Source organism: Morchella sextelata (genome assembly GCF_020137385.1).
Source record: "Morchella sextelata strain SCLS chromosome Unknown scls_18, whole genome shotgun sequence".
Classification (NCBI taxonomy): domain Eukaryota; kingdom Fungi; phylum Ascomycota; class Pezizomycetes; order Pezizales; family Morchellaceae; genus Morchella; species Morchella sextelata.
In genome coordinates this window covers 17,793-44,674 of record NW_025408633.1, presented here as the reverse complement: position 1 = coordinate 44,674, position 26,882 = coordinate 17,793, and the positions used below count along the sequence as shown (strand labels likewise).

General features: G+C 45.2%; 2 protein-coding genes across 2 annotated transcripts; both read left to right on the top strand.

Moving 5' to 3' along the window:
• Nucleotides 1-6,389: 6,389 nt before the first annotated feature.
• H6S33_004533 (uncharacterized protein) lies at nucleotides 6,390-6,602 on the top strand (the record flags this gene model as incomplete). The annotated part of the gene is made up of 1 exon (XM_044836321.1): nucleotides 6,390-6,602. The coding sequence occupies one exon, from the start codon at nucleotides 6,390-6,392 to the stop codon at nucleotides 6,600-6,602; it is 213 nt and encodes a 70-aa protein (XP_044690506.1).
• A 5,959-nt stretch (nucleotides 6,603-12,561) lies between these two features.
• On the top strand, nucleotides 12,562-17,088 carry H6S33_004532 (uncharacterized protein; the record flags this gene model as incomplete). The annotated part of the gene is made up of 8 exons (XM_044836310.1): nucleotides 12,562-13,028; nucleotides 13,082-13,101; nucleotides 13,163-13,721; nucleotides 13,785-14,105; nucleotides 14,197-14,672; nucleotides 14,730-15,196; nucleotides 15,254-16,686; nucleotides 16,782-17,088. The coding sequence occupies 8 exons, from the start codon at nucleotides 12,562-12,564 to the stop codon at nucleotides 17,086-17,088; spliced, it is 4,050 nt and encodes a 1,349-aa protein (XP_044690505.1).
• Between the last annotated feature and the right edge of the window lie 9,794 nt (nucleotides 17,089-26,882).

The window sequence follows — 26,882 nt, the reverse complement described above, 5'->3', positions numbered from 1 at the left end:
CCGAGCCCCCACCCAGTATAAGAGGTTTCACGAGATGATGGACGAAAAATTCGCTCACGAGATGCCGCCTCGCCGCCCCTATGATCATAAGATACCGCTCAATGAAGGGAAAGAGCCCTCTTTTGGGCCACTTTATGGTATATCCCGCGAGGAACTCATTGTGCTTAAAGGATACATACAGGACAACCTCCAAAAATGCTTCATTCAGGCCAGCTCTTCGCCTGCCGGTGCCCCTGTGCTATTTGTTAAAAAGGCCGATGGAACACTCCGCCTCTTTGTCGATTATCGTGGCCTCAACGAACTCACTGTCAAAAACCGCTACCCGCTGCCACTCATCCAGGAAACTCTCCACCGCCTATCCAAAGCCAAGTGGTACACCAAACTTGACCTTCGGCAAGGGTACAATCAGATCCGAATTATACCCGTTCTGGGTGGTGTGGGGTTCGGCTTAAGGCTAGATTTTAGGCCTAAAATGGTCAAATCTCGCAAAATCGTAAAAGGCATATCGTATGGGGGGTATCCAATGACACTGATCCGGCTAATAAGTCCCGTATGGAAGGCATGCGATGGCACTGTTTCTGCCAAAAGGTATCGTACGGGAGGTATCCGAAGGCACTGGTTCTGCTGAAAATCCCCGTGTGGGAGGTATCCGATAGCGCTGACTGTGGTAAAAGGTAGTGTACGGGAACATTCCCAAGGCACTACCTCTGCCAAAAGATCCTGCACGGGGAGATTCTCAAGGTACAACCTCTGCTAAGGGCGGCGTGTGGGAGGAACTCAATTCCACTACATATCTACAAAGTACCGTACAGTGAAGTGTCCAGGCCACCGTCTCTGCTGAAGGCGGCATACAGGAGGTACTCAATGAAACCGACCATGCTAAAGATGGCATACGGTAGAGATTGTAAGAACTTTGCTCCGCCAACTGCCCGTATGGGATTGGGTCAGGGCGGCGTTTGTTCTAGAAGCCCCATACAGTAGAAACTGATAGCGAGCTTTTTGCAAATCGTAGCGTGTGGAGGAGACCGATGATGATTGATTTAGCAAAAGTGGCGTAGGACAGAGGGGTGTCAACGCATTGACCAGTCAGTCGCCCCATGAGGGAGGTATTTCGCAACTCTGACTCTGCAAAATGGCCCCGTACAAGAGCCAGGTGCATACCCATGTGCATACCCAGTACGAGAGCCATGTGCACACAGTTGACTCTGCAAAATCCTCCCGTACGGAGGTGTGCGGAGAAAATTCCCTGAAAATTCACCCCGTACGGGATGTAGGTGCAGGCAGTTGACTCTGCAAAATCACCCCGTACGGGAGGTATTTTACAACTCTACCTCTACAAAGTCCTCTCGTACAGGAGGTATTTGACAACTCTACCTTTACATAATCCTCTCGTACGGGAGGTATTTGACAACTCTGCCTCTGCAAAATCGCCCCGTACAGGACTCATTTGACAAGTGTGTGTCTGCAAATTTAGGGAAGTGAGCTCAATGTTGAGGTTAGCAGTGACACAAATTGTGTATTTTCAAGTTCTGTAACGACCATATAGTTGCGATCTAAACAATGCTACCAGTACTGGAACCATGGTACGGTATCTAATTGGGAACTGCTCCAGGTGGTGCATCGAGCGTACAACACCTGATTCAAGTTTGATAATACCACAGGTGCTAGAATGACCATATAATACCTATCTGCATGTATGAATTGGATTCGGACTGCAGACAAGCTTGAATGTTGTAACAGGGCCGCGATAAGGCTGTTACAAAAGTACCTGTTCTACCAGTTAAGCTAAAAAGACCCTAGGGTAACCGCAGCTTGTTCTTCATCGACGGATGAAGGCAAGGGCAGGTGAGCCTCTACCTCTGTTGGTATGGAAGGTAGGGATTTTAGCGAGTAAGGAATCTTACAAGTCAAACCTACAGGTGCAAGCGAAAGCCCAGAGGATATGCTCCAGCATGACGGAGGTGATCCGGTCGGTATCTCGATCTGTTTGAGAATCATTGGCGGAGTTGTGAAAACGTTGGAAAAAAAGTATGTTTTGGACCCCAAAAATAACCCCTGGAGCGTCAAACCGCCGGAACCCTCCTATTTGACCCCGGTGCACCTTTGGGGAGTGAGAGTGTGACCCAAGCTACTAAAGCAAAACTTCGCTTTATAAACACCCAAATCAATTGAATAAGTAATTGTTGTTTGGTCGGTTGTTCCTGTTAGTTTTTAGGAGGCGACCAGCTCCTGGCAGAGATTGCTTGATTTGACTCGGATAGCAGATACTCCGAGGTGTGGTAGCAATACTCCTAACTCCGCTCTGTAGGAAATAGTCGCTGTGCCCCCCACTATCGACAGGCAGATTGCCAGTCAGAACAAAAAACCTGAATAAAGGTACCGGACTTCTATAAAAAACCGGTGTTGCTCCAGGTTGGGCTCCCATCATCAGTGGATCTTTACTAGCGAGAAGACCCCTTAAAATTATTAAATTCCTAGACTACAAAAACAATCAAACAAACAAACTCTATCTTCCTCTCGAACAAGTCCTATCATAACTCGTGCGTTTCTATTTTTTATTTTTCTACATGATCGAAGTCACGGTCGTACCCCATCATGGCATCTCTACTACAGATGTGCAAACCATTGAAATTCACCTACTCCATATACAAATCCGGTTCTCCAAACAGTTCCGCAAGCCCTTCCGCAACTCCCACCGTACAAATTCTCGAACATGCAAATCTGCAACCGAACGTAAGCCCACTTCAATACCACCCCCACCATTTGCTCTCCAACATGAATGTCTGACACTAAGCATTCACCACCAAATCCAGCACCACCCTCTGCAGTGAATTGTGTGCCTGCATCGCCACCAAATGTGCAACAAATCTGGATTGATTTTGCAGCAATTGAGGCATCAGCTCGAAATGTCCTCCACGATCCAATTAAGCCTCCAATCTTTGAAGATTTAAAAATAATAGGGCATGAAACCTGCTGATGGTTACCATTCTCTCCTGCCAAATCAATCCAGTATATCCTACATAACTGCCAAACCCTCCAGGTAATCAAGTACTGAATCTGCAAGCAATTGTAGGTATTTACAATACGTACCAGCTATGCGCTAACCGGTAGGAGAAACTAACTGACATAGCATAAACCAGGTGGAAGGGGGTAATTCATCACGATCAGGTGGGTGTGTGTGATATCGTATTATCAGATGGATAGAAATGATATCCTGTTACTAACCATTTATTTATTGTTAATGAGAGTTAGGTCAATATTTCTGAGGTCAGTAATTTTGAGCTCACAGCATGTAGCGGTTCTGAGTTCACTGTTTGTTGCAACATGAGCTGGACATTCTGTTTGTAGAAGTTGATTCTTTGGCATTATACCCATTTCTGATGGGGTGAACTCAGGGTTAAGGTTAGCCCCCCATCACCAAAAACAGGGAGACCCCTATAGTATGCAGTTCTACGTGCCGTACAGTCCCCTTCAGGCACTTCTCCTTTTGATATATAGGGGACGTACGGTTGACTTGCTTTTGGCTCTTAGAACAAGCGTCGTGAGGTGGTTGTTCTACCTGTATGGATGCATTGCGTTCCGACCCAACGCAGGTTTGCGCGCACAACACATACAAATTCGCAAGGCTTCAGTACCCTCTCGGCTACAGCGCGCACCTCCCCAGTGTGCACTTTCACAGGCCGCAGCTCCACAGGCCGTACCTCTACCACCGGCTCCCCGCCAACAAATCTAGCACCTCCAAATGCACGAAATTGACACCTCCGCTACCACCCAATGAAGCACCAAGGCTGCAGCGATTTATGCACGAAACAGGCAGCGCTCCTGCTCCAAATCATGCATCGCCTATGCAAAGATTGTACTCCAAATCATGCAACAAACAGGCAGTGATTTTGCACCAAATGATGCAGCGATTCTGGAAAGAATAGGGCATACAACGACAGGTATTTGCACGCCACTGCCACCATATCGAGACACTGCTCCCTCAAATCATGACGGCCTACAGAACTGCTGACGCCTGAAAGCAATCAAGTTAAAGATAAAGAAGGTTAGTTAGGGTTCTAGTAGTGGAATGTCGGACAGGATTTTCGGGTTACCCGGGAACCGTTGCCCCACAATTCCGGGCTCCGTGGCTATGGGTCAAACAGGACGACCCGAGTCCATTCCCATCATCAGGTATACGCGTACAGGGGGTCGTGGTCGTGATTGCGGGGGTGGAGGTGGTGGTTGGGGGCTGTTGAGTAGGGTAACTCACTGTGAGTCTTGGCGACCCATCCTGCTTCACTCCCGGCACCACCACTCACCGGACGGGTACAACGATCGATGACTGCATGGCACCGAACGCACCGTCTCGAGCCCACGATCATGACGGCGTACGAAATTCAATGATGCCGCGTTTCCCCATCCTCTGCTTCGATGGAATACATAAATTTCGGATTTCGAACTGCGGGTTACCGCATCGGGCGAATCCCACTTCTTGTCTCCGCTGTGTCTTCTTACGCCAACTCGGATTCTGACCTCCAGGTTACCGCCCGGTGTGTCTTCTAACACTAATTCGGATTTCAATCTCAAACAACGCTATGTGCAATACCTGCAACCCAATATGTGAGTGACGATCCATGACCGACATTCCATATTGTGTATTGTTGCAGTCTGGTTTTGCATATCCCCTTGTTAGGGTTGGTCAAAATTACTAATCAAATGGATTACTTCTGGTAACTCACTGGATTATATTTTTCCGATCCACAAACTTAATTCTTTTGAAATATATCAGTTTTATGTGAGAGCCGCTAACCACGAAACCTAAAGAAATTTTTTAAATATACTCATAAAGTAACTTCTAATATATAACATCGACAACTTACAATCCTAACAAAACCGATAAAAACGTTTTGCAAACAGGATCCTCTATGTCAATAGACCGTACAATATACTAAAATCTTATCGCAAATCTGTTTGTACGCTAAGTTATTGACACTCTGGTCCCTGAATTGTGATCTCTTATCTGTCCCAAACCCCTTGCTTAACAAAGGAAAACAACCTTCGTGACACTAGCAAAAACTTATAACCTGCTATACCCAACACCCTTACGCTCCTCTACCCCACCGAGCACTGCAGGCAGGAAAAGAAGACTTTCACAAGTCTCCCCTGCCCTCAACCAATCCAGGATATCTGTCACATCCCAGCAAGGCTTCCTGAACTTCTCTTTCGTGAAAACCCTACCCTCAGGGATTTTCGCACCACCACGTTTCACCGAAACCCAACAAGTTCAATCAACTCAATCTACTATCATTGAACAAATCCAACTCAACAATGAACCATTCTTCATCTTCGCAGAACACGCCCCATACAATGAACAATACACACCCCGATATTACTACATCTACTCAAGGATTGTCCTGCAGGAATCAAACGCCAGGATAGACCTGAACTATATGTTATGGGTAGTTAGTAACGCCGTCACCATCGCTATTGAACGGATCAAACAAAACATCAACCAGATCAACCACGATAACACTGCCAGCAATAACTCATTTTCCAGCAAAATGGGGCTCTGAAACACACCCTCGACATCCCAGCAAAACAAATGTTCGAAATAACTAAGAATCTTGACATAATAAACGAGAAACTCCACTGGCTACAACACCAAACCTCCTCAATGAACCAGACCCAACAGAACGATTCCAACCACTACAGACCGATCATAGCCCCCCCAGCCCCAGCTGCAAGCCGACTCACCCCATCACACAAAGGCAAGAAACTTGAAATATCTGTGCCCCCTGCCCAATCTAATTCAGCAGCGAACACGAATCATAAGCTGTCGCCGCCGGCCAAGATACAGGGACTGAATTCACAACAGTCACCAACAAGCAGAAACAAAAACCTAAAGATGACCCACTGTTTAAAGCAGAAATCACAAAAATCAATGGGGAACTTGTTATCGACTCGGAGACAAGCAGGGATCCGCTAATCACCCCCCCCCCCCCCCGATGTCAGAACCAAAATCAACTCCAAAATCCAAGATCCTGACTGCCAAGTCATCACCAACCAGAAAACGAACAAAGATAACTATATCCTAGAATCAATATTCACAACCGCAGCTACCAAAGTCCTCAAATACAAAAAAGAAATCGAAGCCGCCCGCAATAAACTAAAAGTACCCATTATTGACAGCGGAGTTGATTCCTCGAGGCAGTTACCAGTGCTTTTCGGGTATGATATAGTAGAGGCCCCGAGGGCCTTTGTCAAGGTTTTGGGGATGCATATTCTGCTCAACTACCACCACGGCAAGCATGCCTCCCAGACCAAAATAACAGAAACGCTCAGTTCCCGATAGACCCAGTCAGCGTGCTTCAATTTCGTCTTCTGTTAATAAACGCTTACGGGGTGCAATGAGTGTTTCCAGTGCGGCCAGCTCTTTCGATTCTATAAACTCTATAGTTTCTGGATCGACAACAGAGGTGGATACAGATTTTGGTAACGGCCCACTGAGCTTTGTAGAGAGTTTTGATAGCTATCCTGAGGTCCAAGCAGTGGTGGAATACTCCTTACGTGGGTGGATCAGACTTGACGATCATTCAGAGGAGGACGACGCTGCCCTGTAGATATATGAAGATGACTATGACTATGTGGATGACAATGCTGAGGAGGAACCTGGAGATGAGATTCTCCCACCTCCACCACCAATCTTAGCTCCGCCCCGATTAATACCTAGTCCCCTCTCTGAATGTAGGCTCTCTCCACTACCACCACTATCTAACCGGTCATTACAAACGCCCCCCTCAGGATGAATACTATCTCAGACTCCCCCAGAACGAAGACATTTCCAGGCTCCCTCAAAATAGGGATCACGGCTCAGAAAATGAGCAGTGGAGGCTCCTGTAGTCTCCGTTAGGGATCTTGTGGCCTCCCGTAAGATATCAAGTAGGCCAGTAGAAGAAGCAATTGCTTCTTTGTCTGTACCGGTGAAAATAACGCAGGTATGTGCCCACTATACTCTTTGATTTGTCTATACTTATCGTACAAGTATGGCAATCGTGATGCAGTTAATCCACCCAAACCGACGATGCAACAGCACCCCCTGAGGGTCGGGCAAGCTTTCGAGAGAGCAATCTTTACATCTCCAAATTCCTCGGTTGGTTCGTTAAGCACCTTACGATATGAGCATAAGCTTTATCATACACCAGCGGCTTCACAGTCATATCGTACCCCTCCGGCTACCCAATATCATGGTTTCCCATCCGTGCATGGAACACCTGGGCCGGAGTCAGTTGGCAGGTCGTATAGCAAGTTGCCAGAATACAAGCTAATAATTAAACACATCGGAGAGCTTCTCGGGTGTTATACACTGCTTGAGGAACCTTGGCCACAACCTGACTCTCTTATGGTTAATATTCGAAAATTTTAGGCAGAAGCAAGCGATCATTTTCATACCACTTTAAATCTGACTAAAAGTAATAGAACAGGTGTGAGTAGGTTTAAAGCATTCCATAAGGCTCAGGGAGCCCTTGCTTATACGACTAGGTTCAAATTGTATCTTCACGAGTGAGATCAGACCTTATTTATGCTGTCAAAGACTATATAGCGAAGTTCATCCTGTATGGGATGAATGAGCTTCTTACAGCTGAGAAATGGGCCACCAAAGTCAATTATCTACTCGAAAAGGACCGTCTCATCAATGACCCTGACAACTATTCGTTAAAGATTTCTTGTCTTTGGTTAGCATTTTAGAAGGCTCTGACAGACTTCAGGGAGGCCGTTGATACTTCTGGGCTCCAGAAATCCTGGACGTGATATTTCTGAAGTATTACAAAGGCGGCAAGATACGTGATGCAAAGGATCCTGATTTCGTCGATGGTATTTCTCTGGCATTCATATGCCTGATCTGTACCGGAATCTAGTTTGTTCTCTGATGTTGGACGACTGGAGATTACCTAGAAGGTGTGCACTTCAACCCAAGACAGAATATGGATATCATGTTTAAGGCGTCTCCAGCTCTGTGAAAGGCTCCTGCTGAATTGTCAATGTCAAGGAACGTATTCTCAGATGATAGATATATGGAAGAAGAGAAGTGTACAGAACTAAGTGGGCACTCTGGAAGTGATACGAGAAACGATTGAAGAGAAGATCAACATCACGATGCAACTATACATGGTGGTGAATGTACTAATAACATTACTATATACGTTGAGGAAGTACGAGGGCCCAGGCAGTTGATATCGAAGGTGGGGCAGAAGGAAGATTATGAGGCATTGGCAGTAGATATCATGGCGTGGAGGGCTGCAAAAGCCCATCGCAAGGCTCAGGGAGACAGAGCTACGGTCGAGCATAGCAACGTGGACAACATTGATTTGTCACTATGGCTAGGTGATAGGGTAGAGGGGCTAAGTGAGGCAGTAGATATTATACCAATGCCTTCTGAAGCCTAACCAAGGGCATAGGAGGAATAAGCGGTAGGAATTCCTTTCGTGGATATGGATAAATAAATACATTGTCTCTACGCTCCATCAGAAATTTTGTATGCTAATATATTACTATGTGTTTGGGTTTGGGTTACTAAGTCCCACTGAGCCTTGTTAGAGTCTGTTCGGAGGTTCTCCTGGGATGTCAGGAGAGCGGCTGGGTGCTCAGGAGAGAATGAGACGGCTCCCTATATGTCAGGAGGGTGTGAGAGGGGTTGAATTTTTTTTTTAATGGCTCAGGAGAGCATTGGACGGCTCGCTTATCTTTCGGAAACTTGTGAGTTGGGTTGAATACTTTTCTTAATAGCTCAGTAGAGTATAGGAGGGCTCGACACGACCTCGGCATTGAATGGGAAGGGGTGAATAGTTTTTTTATTGGGCCAGGACAGTTTAGTACACCTTTCTGATCCCTCGGGAGGGTTTAGGATAGGGTAAACAGTTTTCCTACTAGCTCAGGAGATTGTGAGGAGTGTGTTTCTGTGAATACGTATATGTGATTATCTTACTATAGTATCACTGCCGGTATGGAATAGGAACAGGGGATAAGAATCGTCCTCCAGAGAGTATCAGAGATGTCACTCGTTCTCGGGATGGCTTGCTGAGGCTTTCAAAAATCTGTATCTGCTATCATCAGACACTAGTACAAATCTCGTATAGCATCCTGATAACGCCCAAAGCGTTCGGGAGAACCTCCCGAACCATTGACAAGTCTCCAGATCACTAGTCTGGTGCTTAAACCACTACAGAGAATTAAAGTTTGGCGGGTATCTCCGGAGATCTTCCATGTCTCCCGTGCCTTCGGTCAAGTTGGTACCGTTTGCTGATGTAGTAAATATTACTTGTTAAAAACATTTTTATAAATACCGGAGTAATATCAATAAATCCAAAGTAATAAAAAGTTCCAAATTGAATCCGAAAGCTTTTGCAGTATTGCCAATTTCATTAACCGTTATTCCCATTCAAATCTTCACCGCCTTATAGTTCGCATAACTCAAACAGAGTTTACCCTCAACTGAAAAGTTTGGCCGCGAATGTTTTCATTAATTCAATTATTCCCCGACGTATAATTCAATAAAAAAAAAATAAAAAGAGTGTATATTCCGTAAATATTTCAGCAGATTGAAGCCGCAAATATATATTAACAATAGAAACCAAAAGTGATTTTGGTGAAATTATTGAGAATTTGGGATTTTTAGCAGTATGTAGCGGTGTCAGTACACTCATCAAAATCAAAAGGTAAGTATATACCTATTCAGGCATCGCTGCTGTTAGAAGTTAGGTATCACTGCTAGTAGGAGTTAAGTTTCATTCAGGTAGTAGGTAGGTATCGAAGTAGGTACGAGGTAGGTGTTGATGTAGATGTCGAGAATAAGACAGTCAGATAATCAGGTGTGTAAGTAAGCAAGAATCCTTGGAATGTTGATAACGGCTCAGATATGATGTAATTTGGGAGTTTGCTACCAAGGTCGGGACTATTGCTAGAACTTTGCCAGATGAGCGACGATTTATTATATTTTCGGAGGTGATCAGGCATCAAAAGATGAGATATCATATTTTGGACGCCAACTATTCGTTAAAATATGAAAGGTAATATTTCGGATGCTCACGAGTTACTAAAGGAGGATTTTCCAAATTTTAGCAGTAGCGGGACGAGGTTTTGTTAGCAACAAACAAGGTTATAGGCGTGGAATAATAATTTGTATATATAGGCTGACCGATTCGTCCTATCGAAACACATTTTTTCCTGATGTTTACGCTATCATCATTAGCCCGGTTGGCAGGTTTCATTAGCAGCCTTTGCTTCTAGAATGAGATTAAACTGCAAATTGATATATTACATATGACGACGTTTCCGTACCATTGTTATATTTTTTATCCTTCTACCCAATTCTGTATAAACCTTTGTTAGCGACCTGCATACTTCCGTATCCACTCCGGTTCCTATTTTTTTTTCTGTAACTGCCTGCCCAAATATTTATTCAAACCTGATTGCCTACACATACTCCAGTGACTACAGAGCTGCTTTTATGAAAGAACAAAAATATGTGAATTCTCTTCGGTGCACCCTCATGCAAAAGCTGAGCTTTTTATTTGATCTCAATTTTAGAATCGATTTGCTGCTATTTTGATATCTGTTTGGTTTTGTTTAGGAGTATGTAGTAGTGTTGGTATAGGGGTTAAAATCTAGAGCTTGGTAAAAATATATTCATATTTGGATTCAAGTAAGTAGTTGGTGTCGAAGCATATATAAAGTATTAGGTTTTGAGGAAGATGTTGATATATGAATAGGAAGATAAGCAGTACTTATGCAGGAAGATAGGAAGGTTTGAATCCTTTATAAGCCATATACCCAATCCTGACTTGATTTTCTAGAGAGGTTACTGGTACCAAAGCAACAAATTCGGCACATTCTGAGACAGTTTGAGACGCGATAAAGCATGGAATACTAGTACTTTATACAACCACAAGATGTTAAAAGAGAAGCTATAATATTTTGACTGATTACTACTTCTCAAAAGACCATAGGTCCAATTCTACTAGCAGTGGGATTAGTTTTTCTCAAGGGGGGGAGTAGCGAGTATTCCGCAGGGTACGAAGAGTGTAATAGGGGACGGTATGGGAATTCGCAATAAGGGTACTACGGGACTCTAGCGTTGGTAAGGTTCGACGAGACAAGGAGGAAGCGAGGCAGTGGTCTTCTTAAAGAAAGAAGAGGACGATAATATTGTATAGCAATAGACAGCGTAGATACAGAAGACGTTGCGTAAAGGAAGAAGAAGAAGAAAAAGAACGAGAAATACAAACAAACCCCCTTAATATACTCAAGGAAATCTCAGCGAGGATAAATACAACATAACTCATACATTAATGATCAACAGAACCCGGTAGAACCCAGAAGAACCTTTCTGACTAATCCGACTCTTCATAACCCCGTATATCCACTAGTCGATCCATGAAAGTAGCCCCTCCCTTCAAGCGCGAGCTCCTGTGAGCCTTAACCTTACCCCTCTCTTTCGGCCTCAACCAGGCAACCCATCCTTAACCGAGGTGGCCCGCTCCCCTCACCCCAACCCAACCGGTCTCCGAGACCACCCCTTATTACGGTCGGCACTTTCGATTGCGACCATACATACCTTAACCGAGGCGGCCCACTCCCCTCACCCCTAAACTCAACCGGTCTCCGAGACCACCCCTCAACACTACGGTCGGCACTCTCGAATGTGACCACAAACACTTACTTGACTTCAGGAAGGTTACCATAATGGCCAGCTTCCACGCCGTGCCCCCTCCCCACTATAGTCACCACTCCTTACTCCCTCGCTGCCCGACAAGCAGATGCTCGAGGGCCCATATTCGACCCATCCCCCCTCGGTTTCACCCCTGACGCTGTTGCGGTTGGCCTTTCCTGCCTTCGTGTGCGTGGTTTCCCAGTCCTGTTAAGGTTCGTCCACAGATATGACACCGGGGACGTTGGTAATGATACCGTTTCGGTTGAACACCATGTTTAGGATTGTGCTCGCTAATGTAGTTGACGGAGAAGTCTGGGGTTCTTTCTTACCACGGAGAGGGTTCTTTGTTGTCGCTCAGATTCTGCTTACCTGTACTACTTGTTATTCGCGCCCTCTTCGTGCACTGTTTTTCTTATCATGTACGTAGTTCTCGTAGCTGCGGTAGTTAGTTGTTGTACTTTGTTTCATCTTTGGATTAGTCGGTAGAGGTTGTAGTCGAGTAGTTAGGTGTGCGATAAGCTTCGGCTTCTAAGCAATATAAGATTCTCTCTCTCTCTCTGTATTCTACCAGCTCGCCTTTGGCTCGCAAAACTTTCTGACAATAAATCTCGCTTCGAAAAACATTTTATTATCGTATACTTTACCTGCTCTACCTTTTATTTCTCATTACTTTGGTTTACCCTGGTATACCATACCAGGCTGAGCCTCCTTGTCCCCGACCGAACGGTCACCTTTGTTTGTTCCAAGTGAAAGAAACTCTATGAAAATTGGCTTCTAGCGAAGAATTCTCCAGTCTTGACCTCCCGAAAGGAAGGAAAAGAAACTTATCTGAAACATCAACCTACGCCGCTGGAAGAACCGGACATTCAGTCATGTCGCAGCAAGCTTCACTCCAGTCCTTTTTCACCCAATATATCCCACAAGGGACAGCCCCCCCACAGAACAGGAACACCCAAAATCCCGACCCAACCCCACCCGAGGCACAGGAACAGGAATTTTCCACAACCTTTGCAACAGAATCCGACTACAACGACCCCTACCAACCGAGAATTGACTATCTCTATCCCAGCACTGTCCCCCATACTACTCACACCCAGACAGACCTAAATTACATCACCTGTGCCATCAGACATGCAACCAGCCGGATCTGCCCACCCTCCGACAGGATTGAAATCCTCAAAGAGCAATCGATTACACTGCGGAGAACAGTGAAATCACTGAAACATCAAATCGAGGCACAGACAATGATGATCACCAATATGCACTCGGCGATCCATTCCCTCCTCAACAAGCCCCAACTGCAGCAACAACAACGACAGCAACAACAACCACAACAAACGTAACCGCAACAAAGACAGAGAATGGCCCCTCCAGAGGCTCCCCAAACAGCAGCACCAAAGGCAGCTCCTTAGGTCCCCCCACCCCCACCCCCCCAAGCACCACCACAAGCCCCACCTCGTGGATGGAAAGCAGGCACCTGGGCCGCCGTGGCATCGGCAGCCGGTCCTGCCCAAGGAAAATTCCAGGTTGTCGAAAGAAGAAAGAAGCCGGCAAAGCCAAAAGTGGACCCCCTCTTCAAACCAGAGTACACCAAAATCAACAGAGAGATCATTGTTGAAACTACTGCCCCATCCGACGTCAACCTCTCCGAGATCAGGACCCTTGTCAATGCAAGAATTCAGGACGAATCCTGCCACTTCATCTCAACAAGAAGAACAGCCAAGGATAACTTCATCCTGGAAACAAAATTCATCACCCCAGCAACAAAGGCAATGGAATATGCCAAAGAAACCGAGGAGGCCCTCCTCACCCTACAAGTACCGGTCACCAACATCCGCGCAAACTCCAAATGGTCAAAGTTCCTTCTCCACGGAATCCCCACAACGATCGGGGAGGGCATCGAGGCAGGACAATTGGTAGCATCCGAAATCAGAAGCAACTATGGAGAGAACTTCCAACTTGTCCAGGTTCCCCGCTGGATCTCCAGAGCAGAGACTCGAATGGAGAAAACCCACTCATCAATGGTCATCGCGCTCCCAGGATAAATCACAATGGAAACACTAGGAGTTAAATTCCTATCTCTCTTCAACCGAAGCTGCCATATCGACTCCTTCCTCCCAACCTTCCCAGACACCCAGTGTGCGAACTGCCTCGAATACGGCCACCGTCAGGAGAAATGCAAAAACAATGGGAAATGCGGCCATTGCCCCGGAGATCACCTCACCAGCTTCCACCCATGCAATGAATGCCAGGGAGGATATAAATGCACCCACACCCCAATCAGATGTCTGAACTGCAAAGGAATCCATAAGGTCTCTGACCCAGCATGCCCCGAAAGGGTCAAACGCCGATTCCTCAACAAAGGAAAGGAGACTGCCTCACCCGCCCAAGACCCACCGGCCGCACCCGTTCAAGAGTTACTTCCAATAATCCAAGTGCAAGCTACCGCCCCGGTCGGAGTCACACCAGTTCCCGAAGACGATCAACATATGACAAATAATGCCTAGGCCCCGAACCACCGCGCTCGCACAACAACTTAACTGTGCACGGAGCAAAATAATCACCAAGGCGGTGGTGGAGGAAGCTGAAACAGACTCTAGTATATTTTTCCTATTACTACAAGAACCATGGACCTCAACAGAGGGATACCCACCAGAATCAAATCTCTTTTATCTTTTTACAGCCAGCAACACGAACACAAAATGCGCAAAATATGTCCGCAAACATGCCAACCTCAAATCAAAACACCACTACACACATGATAATTTCATAGTATCGATCACGGTAGAAATCCAGAACAAGAAAACCCAAATCCTAAATATATACTCCCCAGGGCGAAGTGGCCCCTTTGCTCAAATAGCAAACACAATCCAAACCCTCGACAATTGCCTAGTAATGGGAGACTTCAACTGCCACCATCAAATGTGGTACGGAGTAACCTCACATGAATACAGGAATAACATTCGAGCAGACCGCGCCAACGGTGCACGGCTAAAACAATGGATAACCTGACAGAAACTGACCCTCCTGAATGAACCAGGCGTCTACACGCATTTCCCCAGAGACAGAGGGAAAAGGCCTACAATCATCGACCTCAAATTTGTAAAAGGCTCAACACTTGACCACAACCTACGATGGGGCACTGAGCCCTACGGAGCGGGCTCAGACCACGGGAGAACCTCTGTCCATTTACATTTGGAAAAACCACCATTTGTACCAAGGCGAATGTGGCGACAAACAGACTGGAAGCTATTGGATAACCACATATCAAATCTTTCCCTCCCTGCAGAGGCATGGGAAACCAAGGAACATACGGAACAAACGGTAGAATTCTTCCTAGAACTGGTCAAGTCAACAATCAATATAGTAACACTACTCTCAAAGGAGGGCGTAAGAGCCAACTCCTGGTGGTTAGATGAACTGAAACAGATGAAGGCAAAGGTAAACTCGGCAGAAAGGAAGGCGAGAAGTATAAAGAAACCCAACCATGTGGAGCAGTACTGGAAGGCATGCAGAGAATGGACAGTCATGATCTGGAAAGCAAAAGCGGACTAGCGGGAAAAGACGATGAACGAAGCGAAAGGTAGTGAGGTCTGGAAAATCCTAAATGCAGGAAGGAGAAGAGACACAATCATACCAACCATACAAGGTGAAGAAACGTTTGCGGGGAAGTGTCAAGCTCTAAGAGCCCAACTCTTCCCCTCAAAACGGACGTCCCCCGACCATCCCCCTCTAAACATTAGACCCCCCTCTTTTGACCTTCGCGACACTTTTGACATAGTCACCCCCGAAGAACTCAAAAAAGCAATTGACTCCTGCACAGTGCACTCGGCGACCGGCCCGGATGGCATTCCCTATACCTTCATCAAAGCGATAATTAAGGCAAACACAACTCTGATCCAATACATGTTCTCCGCCATGCTTCGGCACGGAGTAAATCCAGCGGAATGGAAAATAACAAAATGCATCCCGATCCCGAAACCCGGCAAGGCAAACTATCACGAAGCAAAAGCCTATCGGCCCATCTCCCTCCTACAATGCTTCAGCAAAATTCTGGAAAAAATTGTGGCTCAAAGACTCTGCACCGCTGGAGAAATCCTAGGCACACTCTCAGCGAATCAATTTGCAGGAAGACCAACCATCTCAGCAATCGGCGCCCTTTTAAGAACCCTAACGCCAGTACAACAAAACCTACTATTGAAAAACAGCACCGGAGTCGCCCGGCGGGACAGACCAGCGATCCTAACCAATGATATCCAGGGAGCATTTAACTGCGTAGACCACCTACTCCTCGCAGAAATCATGCACCAGCAAAAATTCTCCACATACCTAACAGAATGGTGTAAGGAATTCAACACCGGCAGAAAACTACAGTTCCAATTTAACCATGAACTAGAGGAACCACAGCCCTATGAGTCGGGAGTCCCGCAAGGTAGCCCCATGTCCCCGGTACTATTTATGATCTATGCCGGAGTAATCCTGGACCCAACAAACAGCCCGAAAGAGATGGACACTACATATATCGATGATGATGCGCTGGTGCAAATATCCAAAACACCAGGTTTCATTATCAAAAGAATGGAGGAACGAATGAGAAATAGACTGATAAAAGCCGACCCACTCCAAATCAAATACGACCCAGAGAAATCTGACCTGATCTTCTTCCGGCCCACTACATCATCCATACAACAACCTCGACTTCCAGTCAAAATCAACAACACCACTATATACCCCAAGGAGAGGCTGAAATATATAGGAGTCTGGATAGATTCGACCCTCTCCTTCCGGCCCCATATCGAAGCAGCAATCGCAAAAGGCCTTAAAGCCCTCCACCAAATCCGGAACACTGCCTGCCTGCCAGGCATAACAGTTAAGACAATCCACCACCTAGTAACACAAGGCTTCCTTCCAAGTCTGCTCTACGGATCTGAGGCTTGGTGGACTGGCGCAGACCACATTATAAGATCCCTCGAACCACTATACAAGAAGCTGCCCGGGTCATCACAGGCCTACCACGAGGGACCAAGAGATCTAAACTCCTCCGTGAAGCAGGCCAACCCCCCCTAGAATACCTCCTGACATATCGTTCAAGAAAATACGGAACCAGAATACTCTGCACCGACGCAACCCACCCCAACAATGAATCCCTGATCGAGCCCCTCCCATACAGAGAAGCAAATATCAAAGGGACAGGCCTGCACCGAATCGCCTCTCTCTTACTCCCATACCAAACCCCCGGAAATATGAGAGACAAGTGGAACCAAAACAAACTACTATGCGACCATCTGTTAGAAGAAGGGAATATACAACCAATACCTAACTACCACCATCGGGGGGAACTCCGGCCCCCTCCCAAGATTGCGGAACTCACCCTTACAGAAGCAAAGAAGGTATTCTGAATCCGATGCCAAACCACCTGAATAGATAAACATGCAGAACATACAGACCCCGAACCATGCCAGTGTGGTATGGAAAACTCAACGAAACATACACTCATGGAATGCCCAGCGTGGGCTCGAATCCGCGCCCCCCTGATAGAAAAAATCCCCGGAGCGATGACCTGAGAAAACTGGATGTTTACAAACCTGAAAACGGACCTCATCCTACAATTTGCAAAGAAATCTCAACTCTCGAAATGGTACGAGTCGGTGGAGGTGGAGGCGGACCTGGAAGAGGGGACGGAAGAAAATGATTAGGGACAGGATTAGGAAGGGTAGTTTCCTCTTACCTTTTATTTTTGTTTCGTTTTTATTCGTGTTTTTTGATGGATCCAGCGCCCGAGTCCGCTGAGATATGTCATTTCTCCTTGCCGTTGGGTTTTCTGGTTTCGTGTTGTTCTGGAATTTCCTTGCCTTTGTTTGTGTTCGTTTTGTTCTTGTTTGTTCGTGTTCGTTGTTTTTCTTTTCTGTTTTTTTCCTTTTCTGTTTTTCTGTTCGGTTTCGTTTTAGTCGGTTGGTTTGGTGTGCGATAAGTCTTGTACTTCAAAGCAATATAAGTTTCTTCTTCTTCTTCTTCTTCTGTATTCTACTCCACGAATATTATTCTTGTTCTACGCTACGTCATAGGGTTCAGTTTGATTACTAGATCAAACAGAGCTGCCCCATAGTCCATAGTTACGAATATCGTCTACTACATTCTTACCTCGGTTGTATTCCTTGGCATTATAGTCTCTCGTGCATAGACCCACGTTATAGATAGATAGTGAGGGGTAAGAGACCCTTTATAAGTAAAAGAAAGACAACCGATGGCTAATACCCAAGAACCTCCCGGAAACTCCTGATGATTATTCCCTTGAATAAATGATCCCTTTTGCAATGGTAAGACTATATCGACATAAGGTTCGTAACAGTATTCTTCCATAAACCTTGGTGTGAAAATTTGCTAAATCAACTGAGCTATTTACTATTCAAGTAGGCTTTAAGCTCCTTGCCAACTGCAAGCATTTCCATAAGGTTCAGACCTACCTAATATACACTAAAAACTTTCTATATAGTCAAGCTTTAACCTAAGTCCTACGTTTTGGAGTCAGGGATAACATTAATCTCACTGCTTTAAAAGCCTTTGTTATTCTCCTAAAACCTACCCTTTTAGGTTCAAAATATGTGACGTTGACCGGAGAGTATTTAGAGTACTTATTTGCTATAGGTATAACAGTTTGCGAGCATGAGCTGTTAATAATTGATTATAATCAGTATTGAATGAAGATGAATCTTGTGGAGTAATCTCGGACAGGATTTTAAGGTTGTCTAAGAACCGTCGCCGCACAGTTCCCGGCTCGGTACTTATGGGTTGAACAGGACGACCCGAGACTATTCCCATTATCAGGTATGCATGTACAGGAGATCGTAATTGTGATTGCCGTGTCGGAGGTGGTGGTTGTCGGCTGTTGAGTATTAGCTCGGGTTACCTAGGTGTAGAGTAAGCTAGGGTTAACTAGGGTGATTGTAACGGGGACTGTGGGCGTAGGAACTATGAAGCCAAGGGATACAACCGAGGCGAAGACGTGGATGTAGGAGGTTCGTGGACTATGGACTATGGACTATGGGGCCGAAGGGTACACCTAAGGCAAGAACGGGGACTGTGGACTATGGGGCCGAAGGGTATTCCTAAAGCGAGAACGGGGACTGTAGACTATGGATGGTTGTACCTGGTCTAGTATACCGGGTAAACCCTATGACGTAGCGCGAACCAAATAGTATTCGTAACTATGAAGTACAGAGGTTGCATAAAGAGAAAAGGAAAAGAAAGAGAAACAAGAAATCACAAGACAACGCCCCCCTTATATATCCATACCCTATACCAATGCTGACTCATACCCTCGCGTAACAGAAACAGAAAGAACATAATAGAAACCCGCTTCGCTAAACCCAACCACACTGCATAATCCTTCTCCCTTGTACCTAGACAACTCAAATAGCCAACCCGCCTAGCTGCCGTTACAGTGATGGGCCAAACTAGGGTTAGCTAGGGTTACCTAGGGTTACGAGGGAAATTCTAGTAGTGCAATGTTGGACAGGATTTTTATGTTCCCCGGGAACCGTCGCCCCACAATTCTGGGCTCTGTTGCTATGGGTTGAACGGGACGACCCGAGTCGATTCCCATAATCAGGTATGCACATACAGGGGGTGGTGGTCGTGATTGCGGGGCAGAGGTGGTGGTTGGGGGCCGTTGAGTAGGGTAACTCACTGTGAGTCTTGGCGACCCATCCTGGTTCACTCCATCACCGACACTCACAACAATCGACAACTGCACCGTACCGAGCGTGCATTCTCTATCCTACAATCATGACGGCGTTCAAAACTGAATCATGCCGTGTTTCCCCATCTTGCGGTTCGATGAAATACACGCATTTAGGATTCTGAACCCCGGATTACCGTATTGGGCGAATCCCACTTCAATGCTCGTAACCCTAACCACCCGCATCCAGGTTTAAACCACCACCAAATACAGATTTATGTATTTTGTTTGAACCGAGAATTGTATTTTGTACAGGTAAAATCAATTTTCAACGCTCGTAACCCTAACTACCCACATCCAGGTTCCAACCACCACCAAATATACATTCAAGTATTTCATTTTGACCGAAGATTGTATTTTGTACACGTAACCAAACCAACTTTCAACGCTCCTAACCCTAACTACCCACATCCAGGTTTCAACCACCACCAAATACACATTGTAATTCATTTTGACCGAACATTGTATTTTGTACATGTAACCAATTCAGATTTGAACGCTCATAACCCTAACTACCCACATCCAGGTTCCAACCACCACCAAATACACATTCAAGTATTTCATTTTGACCGAAGATTGTATTTTGTACACGTAACCAAATCAGATTTGAACGCTGATAACCCTAACCGCCAACAGCCAGGTTTAAACCACCTCGTAATACATATTGATGTATTTCATTTTGACCGAAAACCGTATTCTCTAACCCTAACCAAAATCCAACTTCAACGGTCGTAACCCTAACTACCCACATCCAGGTTCCAACCACCACCAAATACACATTCAAGTATTTCATTTTGACCGAAAATTGTATAATGTACACGTAACCAAATCAGATTTGAACGCTGATAACCCTAACTACCCACATCCAGGTTCCAACCACCACCAAATACACATTGATCTCTTACATTTTGACCAAAAATTGAATTTCGTACCAATAGAATAACGACTTGAAGAAAAACAGATAGAAAAGTGTCACTTCAGTATTCTGTCCTACATTCTAATTCCGATACGTAACCATGAAGGTTGCAATTACCAGTCTTCGGGTTATATAGTATTATTGTTCTAGACACTACTGAGCAATATTGAATCGCTGGATAGATATGCATGTCTACTAGGACAACATGTAAAGGAAACACTAATCGTGAAATTGGTTACTACTGTTTGTGATAGCTTGAGAGGTATAATATCAATCGAAACAGAAACTGCATCAGAGTTTGCAATTGAGATTTGTTGGTATGGTTTGCTATGATTCGATTTGTATGCACACTTGTTGTGACAGAATGTAAATCAGGAATACTAAATAAGATTTGTGAGAACTTTTGGCAATCGCTTGATACGTATGCATACAAATCGGAATGGCAAGTAAAGTGTATACCGATAAGCAAAGCTTTCTGTATGATGGTTGAATACTAAATAGGAGTCGATACCTGTCAGGAAAATATTCGAATCAGTAATTAGCAGTGAACTTGGTTGATATCATTAATAATTGGTTCATACTTACTAGAGGTGCACCACCTCGCGACCGCGAGGTCCCCTTCTCTCCCACCTATGTGTAGTATCTAGGTACCTCCAGTAATTAGTTAATTTTGTCTTTGCCGTCTCATGTTCTGTTTTCCCGGCCATGTCACATAAATGCCTAAATCTTGCTCTGGATATCTATTTCCGATTTTCAATGCCAGGTCCAGTGCCAGCTCTAATGCCCGCTCCGGTGCGAGCTAAAATCAAGGTCAGCCCCAGTGTCAGCTTCGGTGTCAGCTCAAATATATGCCAGCTCTAGCTGGAGCCGCCCAAATGCCATCTCTAATGCCCACTCCAGTGCCAGCTCCATTAGATACCGGCTCCAGTGCCAGCTCAGATACCTGCCAGCTCCAGTGTCCGCTTCTCTGCAAGCTCCAGTGCCCGCTTGGCTTCCAGCTCCAGTACCAGCTCTGATGCCCGCTCCGGTGGCAGCTCCGGTACCCGCTCCAGTACCCGCTCTGGTGCCAGCTCCGGTGCTAGCTCTAACCCTCACTCCTGTACCCGCTCTTGTGCCCACCCCTGTTCCCACTCATGTTCCTGCTCGTCTTCCCGCTCTTGTGACCGCTCCGGTGACCGCTCGAGTGACTACTCCGACGTTCACCTCGATGCCAGCTCCTGTGCCAGCTCCAATGCCAGCTCCAGTGCCAGCTCTGATATATTCCAGCTGCCTTCACCGTTCCTCCACCATACTGGCACCTCCTCTTCCCCTCTTACTGGTCTTCCCTCGCCCTCTTCGCACTCGCCGCCAACTACTGTTCGTCTCTCTCGCCTATTCTGCTCATATTTGACTACTAAACAGCTATATTTATTATTTAATCATAAAGTGTTTCGTTGGTTGGGCTGATCTCATGGGTAAGGTCAGGGTTAGGGTTTGGGCTTGGCAGGAAAATAGGCAGGGTAACGGCCCTGAGCAGCCAGGGTAACGCCCAAAAAAGGTAGGGTAACGCACAAAAAAGGTAAGGTAACGGCTCAGAGCAGGCAGGGCAACCGCACTAATCGGGTAGGGTAACCATCTCAAAATAGGCAGGGTAACAGAACAAAATCGGGCAGGGTAACTGCACCAAATACACGAATTTGATGTGTCGTGCTTACAAAACACCCCTGTCGCTTTGAACAAATCAGATTGCAGCAATCTCAGAAGAATTATATTCCAGTACATATTAGATATGTTCTTATAAGAACAGCAAATTTAACAGTTATTGACAAACAAAACCTTTTGTATTATTTAAAATCCTTTGATGGTTATGTATCAGGACAGCGAGTGTATCAGAAATTTAAATTCTCATTTGTTACAATCGTTCATGAAGGTTTGAAAGCTATGAATATTTATTGGCACAGTGAAATACTGAAATTGATACTCAATGTATTTGATGGCTTGATTGGTATACCATGTTCTGGATCAATATTGAATAGATTGAATACTGCACTACGCTTTGCAAAATATCTTCTCCCAAAACACGAGGTTGCGGCTTTCCAATCCATTCGGAAATATATACAATCTATGCTCATATTCTGAACTTGAGAGTGAACAATATTCAGCACTTATCTCTAAAACTCATTGTTTTAATTGATAACAGTCTTTATAATATGTATCCTGATATTTTGTATTTTGTAAAAGGGTAGGAATTTGACCATGTCCGTAAGATAACATCTGTTCCACCTCACCTATCTATTAACAGTATGCACCCAAATTCCCCCAAGCTTTTAGAATTAGGATTATGAATGCTTTTGATTGAGAATGTCATATTTGACCTAACTGGCGATCAGTATAGCACTCAATTACTTGAACGTTCTCAGTGTAACCTAATTCAGATCATAAAACCTTGTCCGATTTCATAGATCGATTGAATAATATAGTAGGTTACAAAGGGTCGAATTGATCAGAAAACTTCTATGGATTTCTAGAAGTTTCCGTCGATTTTAAGGGTATGAGTTACTTGAGATTTGTGATTGCTAAGCTTTCTTTATGTATATTAAGGGGCTTTGCCCTCGATTCTATTCTTTTTCTCTCTCTTTTCTTCTCTTTCTTTTGGTACGCAAAGGCTTAGGTAATCTACGCTGGCTATTGCTATTCAAGTACTATTTTCTCTTCCTTTATAAGGAGGCCATCTCACTTCTCCGACCTTCCCACCGCTAGACCTAAACTACTGTAAGTTTCTCCAACCCCTCTCACTGATTAACCTACCAGCCCCTATGACCATCTCCCGTACCCTGCGGAATACTCGCTACCCAACTCCCTAGGATTACGTTGCGTCGCAATCCGCACCATACGCCATATCCACCCTCAACCGACCTACATGGGTCTCATCTAACAAAATCGAGTAGTTTAACCATCAGTACGAATGGAATACTGCTGCCCTGTTTGACCACCTCCCTAATATGTTTTAAAGCATCCAACACGAGAGGGATAGTGCTCGTACACTGCTCTCCGCCGTCCACAAAACCATTTGCTACCTGGAAGAGCAAGTAATACAGGTCAACCTTGACCTCAATGTTGACCACACCGCCTCCGCCCCTAATGTTCCTATCCCCACTTTCGCTGCTACTTCACCAACCACTATCTCCACCTTTGGGTCTGAAACTTTCCCCGAAAAGTTTGATGGCATCCGGACCAAAATCTCCGGATTCGTTACCCAACTCCGAATGAAGCACGAAGTCAACCATAATCGGTTCCGCAATGGGACAGCAAAGGTTATCCATGCGGTCAGCTGTTTGGAGGGAAGAGCCCTTGATCAGGTAATACAACTTGTTAACGCCAATTCTGCTGACTTCTTTTCCTCCGTCACCTTCTTTGTCGCCCACATGAAAGGCTCATTTAGAGACCTAAACACCCAAAGTACCATCCACCGCCAACTCGTCCCCCTGAGGCAAGGCAAAGGAGACTTTGCCACCTACTACTCGCAGTTCATCAGAAATGTGTCCCACTTGCATTACAATAAAGGGGTCAAGATTGATGAATTGGCGGAAAGATTATCTGACAACTTTAGAGATGTCATGACCTATCGAACGGACAGACCCAATATGGTGGAAGCATATGCGACCATGTCAGTGACGATCGATAAAAACATGTGACTGACGTGCTATGATGAGGCACAACCGTGATTTGCTCTCGAATAGTGTAAATAAAGAGAGCGAGTTTTGATGATACTCGTTCAGAAAGAAGAAAAGGGAGTTTGTATGTTTGAACGTTCTCAAGTCTAGAAAATTATAACTTTAAGCGGTCTTCTCTCTATTAAAGATCCGTTGATGATGAGAGGCCAACCTGGGGCAAGACCGAGTCCCTTATAGGAATACGGCGCATTTGCTCAAGTTCTTTTTCCGACTGACAGTCTACCTATTAATAGTCAGGGGTACAGCAACTATTTCTATCTGGGGAGAGGAGAGTAACTACGACACCTTGGATGAACTTATGTCCGAGTCAAATCATGCAATTTGCCGAAATCTGTAGTTGGAATCTCAAGAACTATTGGAAACAGCCGACCAGATAATAATTGTTTATTCTAACTTTATTAGAACCGATTTGGGTGTTTGTAAACCGAAGTTTTGCTTTAGTAGCTTGATTCGCACTCCCAGTTCCCAAAGATGCTCCGGAGGAAAACAGGAGCATTCCGACAGTTTGACACTCCGGAGGTTAGTGTTGGGGATTAAAACGTGTTTTTGGAATTAGATTTCCTATTAGCTCCGGGACGCCGCCAGAATCATGTCTGTCATGCTAAAGCATGGTATTTGAGCATCGGTTGGAGATATATGAAACCTGAAAGATTCGACTGACTAGGTATGGAACTGCCGTCCGGTGTTCCCTGTGCTATCAGCCATCTTTGTTCTTCTATTCCAAGCTTACTCGGCCCCTATTTTTGACTTGTAAGACTTCTTACTCATTGAGATCACTGTCCTCTATACCACTAAAGGTAGGAGCCTAACTGCCCTTGTCTTCACGCGTCTATGAAGAACAAGCTGCTATTACTTAAGGTCGGTGGCTTAACTGATGGAATAGGTTCTTTTGTAACAGCCTCATAGTGGCACTGTTACATTACTCTCCTCTATGGTAGACTCGTTTTGAGTCTACTGTAGTGTTACTGGAATATTAGTATTTGGCATAGAAGAAAAACTGTAGCTCTATTGGCGATTACATACAAACTACATCTCTGTTTCTATCTCTATCAGAGAAAGAAAACTCTAACATGAAATGCCTTTTAAAAACAAAGAAAATGACATATTCTCCACTCTTGTCGTAGAACCTTCCGTTCCACTAGTGGAGATTTCGATGTTAGCAAGAACCTCTCTTTTTCCCTTGTCTTTTTTATGCGGATTTCCTCACGCTTCGGTTTCCTATCGTTTCTTGCATAGTTTTCAGGGAAAAATGGTATCCGAACTCTGTCAGACCGATGAAAAACCTGGTACAGGAGAGTTGGTTTTTGTTCCCGGATTTCTTCTGGGATACAGAGCTACTCACGCCGTGTTTTGAGTATCCCTAGAGTTTCACCGTATTTTCCGAGGTTTTTGTGGGTATTTTTGATGAAATTCTTTCATGGCCTCGTCGGCACTTCCTTGCAGAATTTGTATGGTTCCCAGGAGTCTTCCGAACGATAACCCTCCCAAACAATGCGATACTCTGCAAACATTTTCTAATGCCCAGCGTGTTGCCATCGGCTATTAGCTATTTCTTGGAGAGCGTAACTGTATTCTCCTTCGACCTCGTCTGGAGTAGGAGGGACTTCAGTGCGTTGAGGGTATCTCAGTCCCCGATAGGACTCCAGCAGAAATATTTGGAAGACATCATGAATGTTCCATTGAGAGGGAAGCTTCAGCCTGTAGAACGCAACAACAAGTTTCTCATCAACCTCAAAGAGACATAGTTTCTTGTAGTCAAGCTTGCTTGAGGGTCGATTGGCAACCATATTGCGTCGGTCCATCATCACCTTATCCCCATCTTCAGGTTCTGGAGCTTTCATATGCTTCTGGTCATACCATTTCTTCTGCCGGGCCTGTGCCTTAAAAATATCAGTCCTAATAGTTTTCCAAAGAGCTTTCCACTTGAACTCTAGTACGGGACTGGAAACATTGGCATTGTCCAGCTTCCTTCTGCGCGAATGCCAATCGGAATCAGGCTCGAACCCATAGTTCGCGTAGAACTGAGATACTTTAGTGGACTATTGGGTTGCCGTTTTGTAGGAGTACTATGCAAGCGGCAGTAACCCTGCCCAATCGTCCTACTGGTAGGACTAAAAGTTTCTGAAATATTGCTCTAGCGTTTGATTGACCCTCTCAGTTTACCTGTCAGCTTGAAGACGATATGCCGTAGACATATAGGGTTTGACTCCGAAAAGCTTGATCAATGAATGCCAGAAATTGCTTTCGGATCTGAAGTCCCGATCAGAAATGATTTCTTCGGATAGTCCATGTAGTCGGCATATTCCTTGATTGTTGCCTCGGTCTTGAGCCGTATGAAGTTGGTGATTTTGGTAAAGCGTTCAACAATAACCCCGATATGGGTATAGGCCTCAGATTCTGGCATACTGATGAAAAAGTCCATCGAGATGGAGCTGCAAGGTGTATTGGGGACCTCTAAATGTGGTAGCATCCTGTACTTTTCATGACTGGAGCTTTTATTGCTTTGACATGTATCGCAACTCCGTAGGTATTCTCCCATATCATTGTCGTTCTTTGGGCAAAAGAACAGTGCCCGAATATGCTCTGCAGTTTTGAATTGACCCAAGTGGCTTGCGGGCTTCGAATCATGTAGGGCGCTCATGATTTTTGGTTTGAGCTCTCGGTGATTTGGGATGTACCATCCTTTCTTCTAAAAGACATCACCGTCTCTCAAAGTCAGGTTTCGGTCTACTGGCTTACCGAAGGTGTGCTTCACAGCCTGCTCCAAGGAGAATTACTCGGGGTCTGAAGCTGAATGAGGCCGGATATTGTCCAGAAGCACCGATA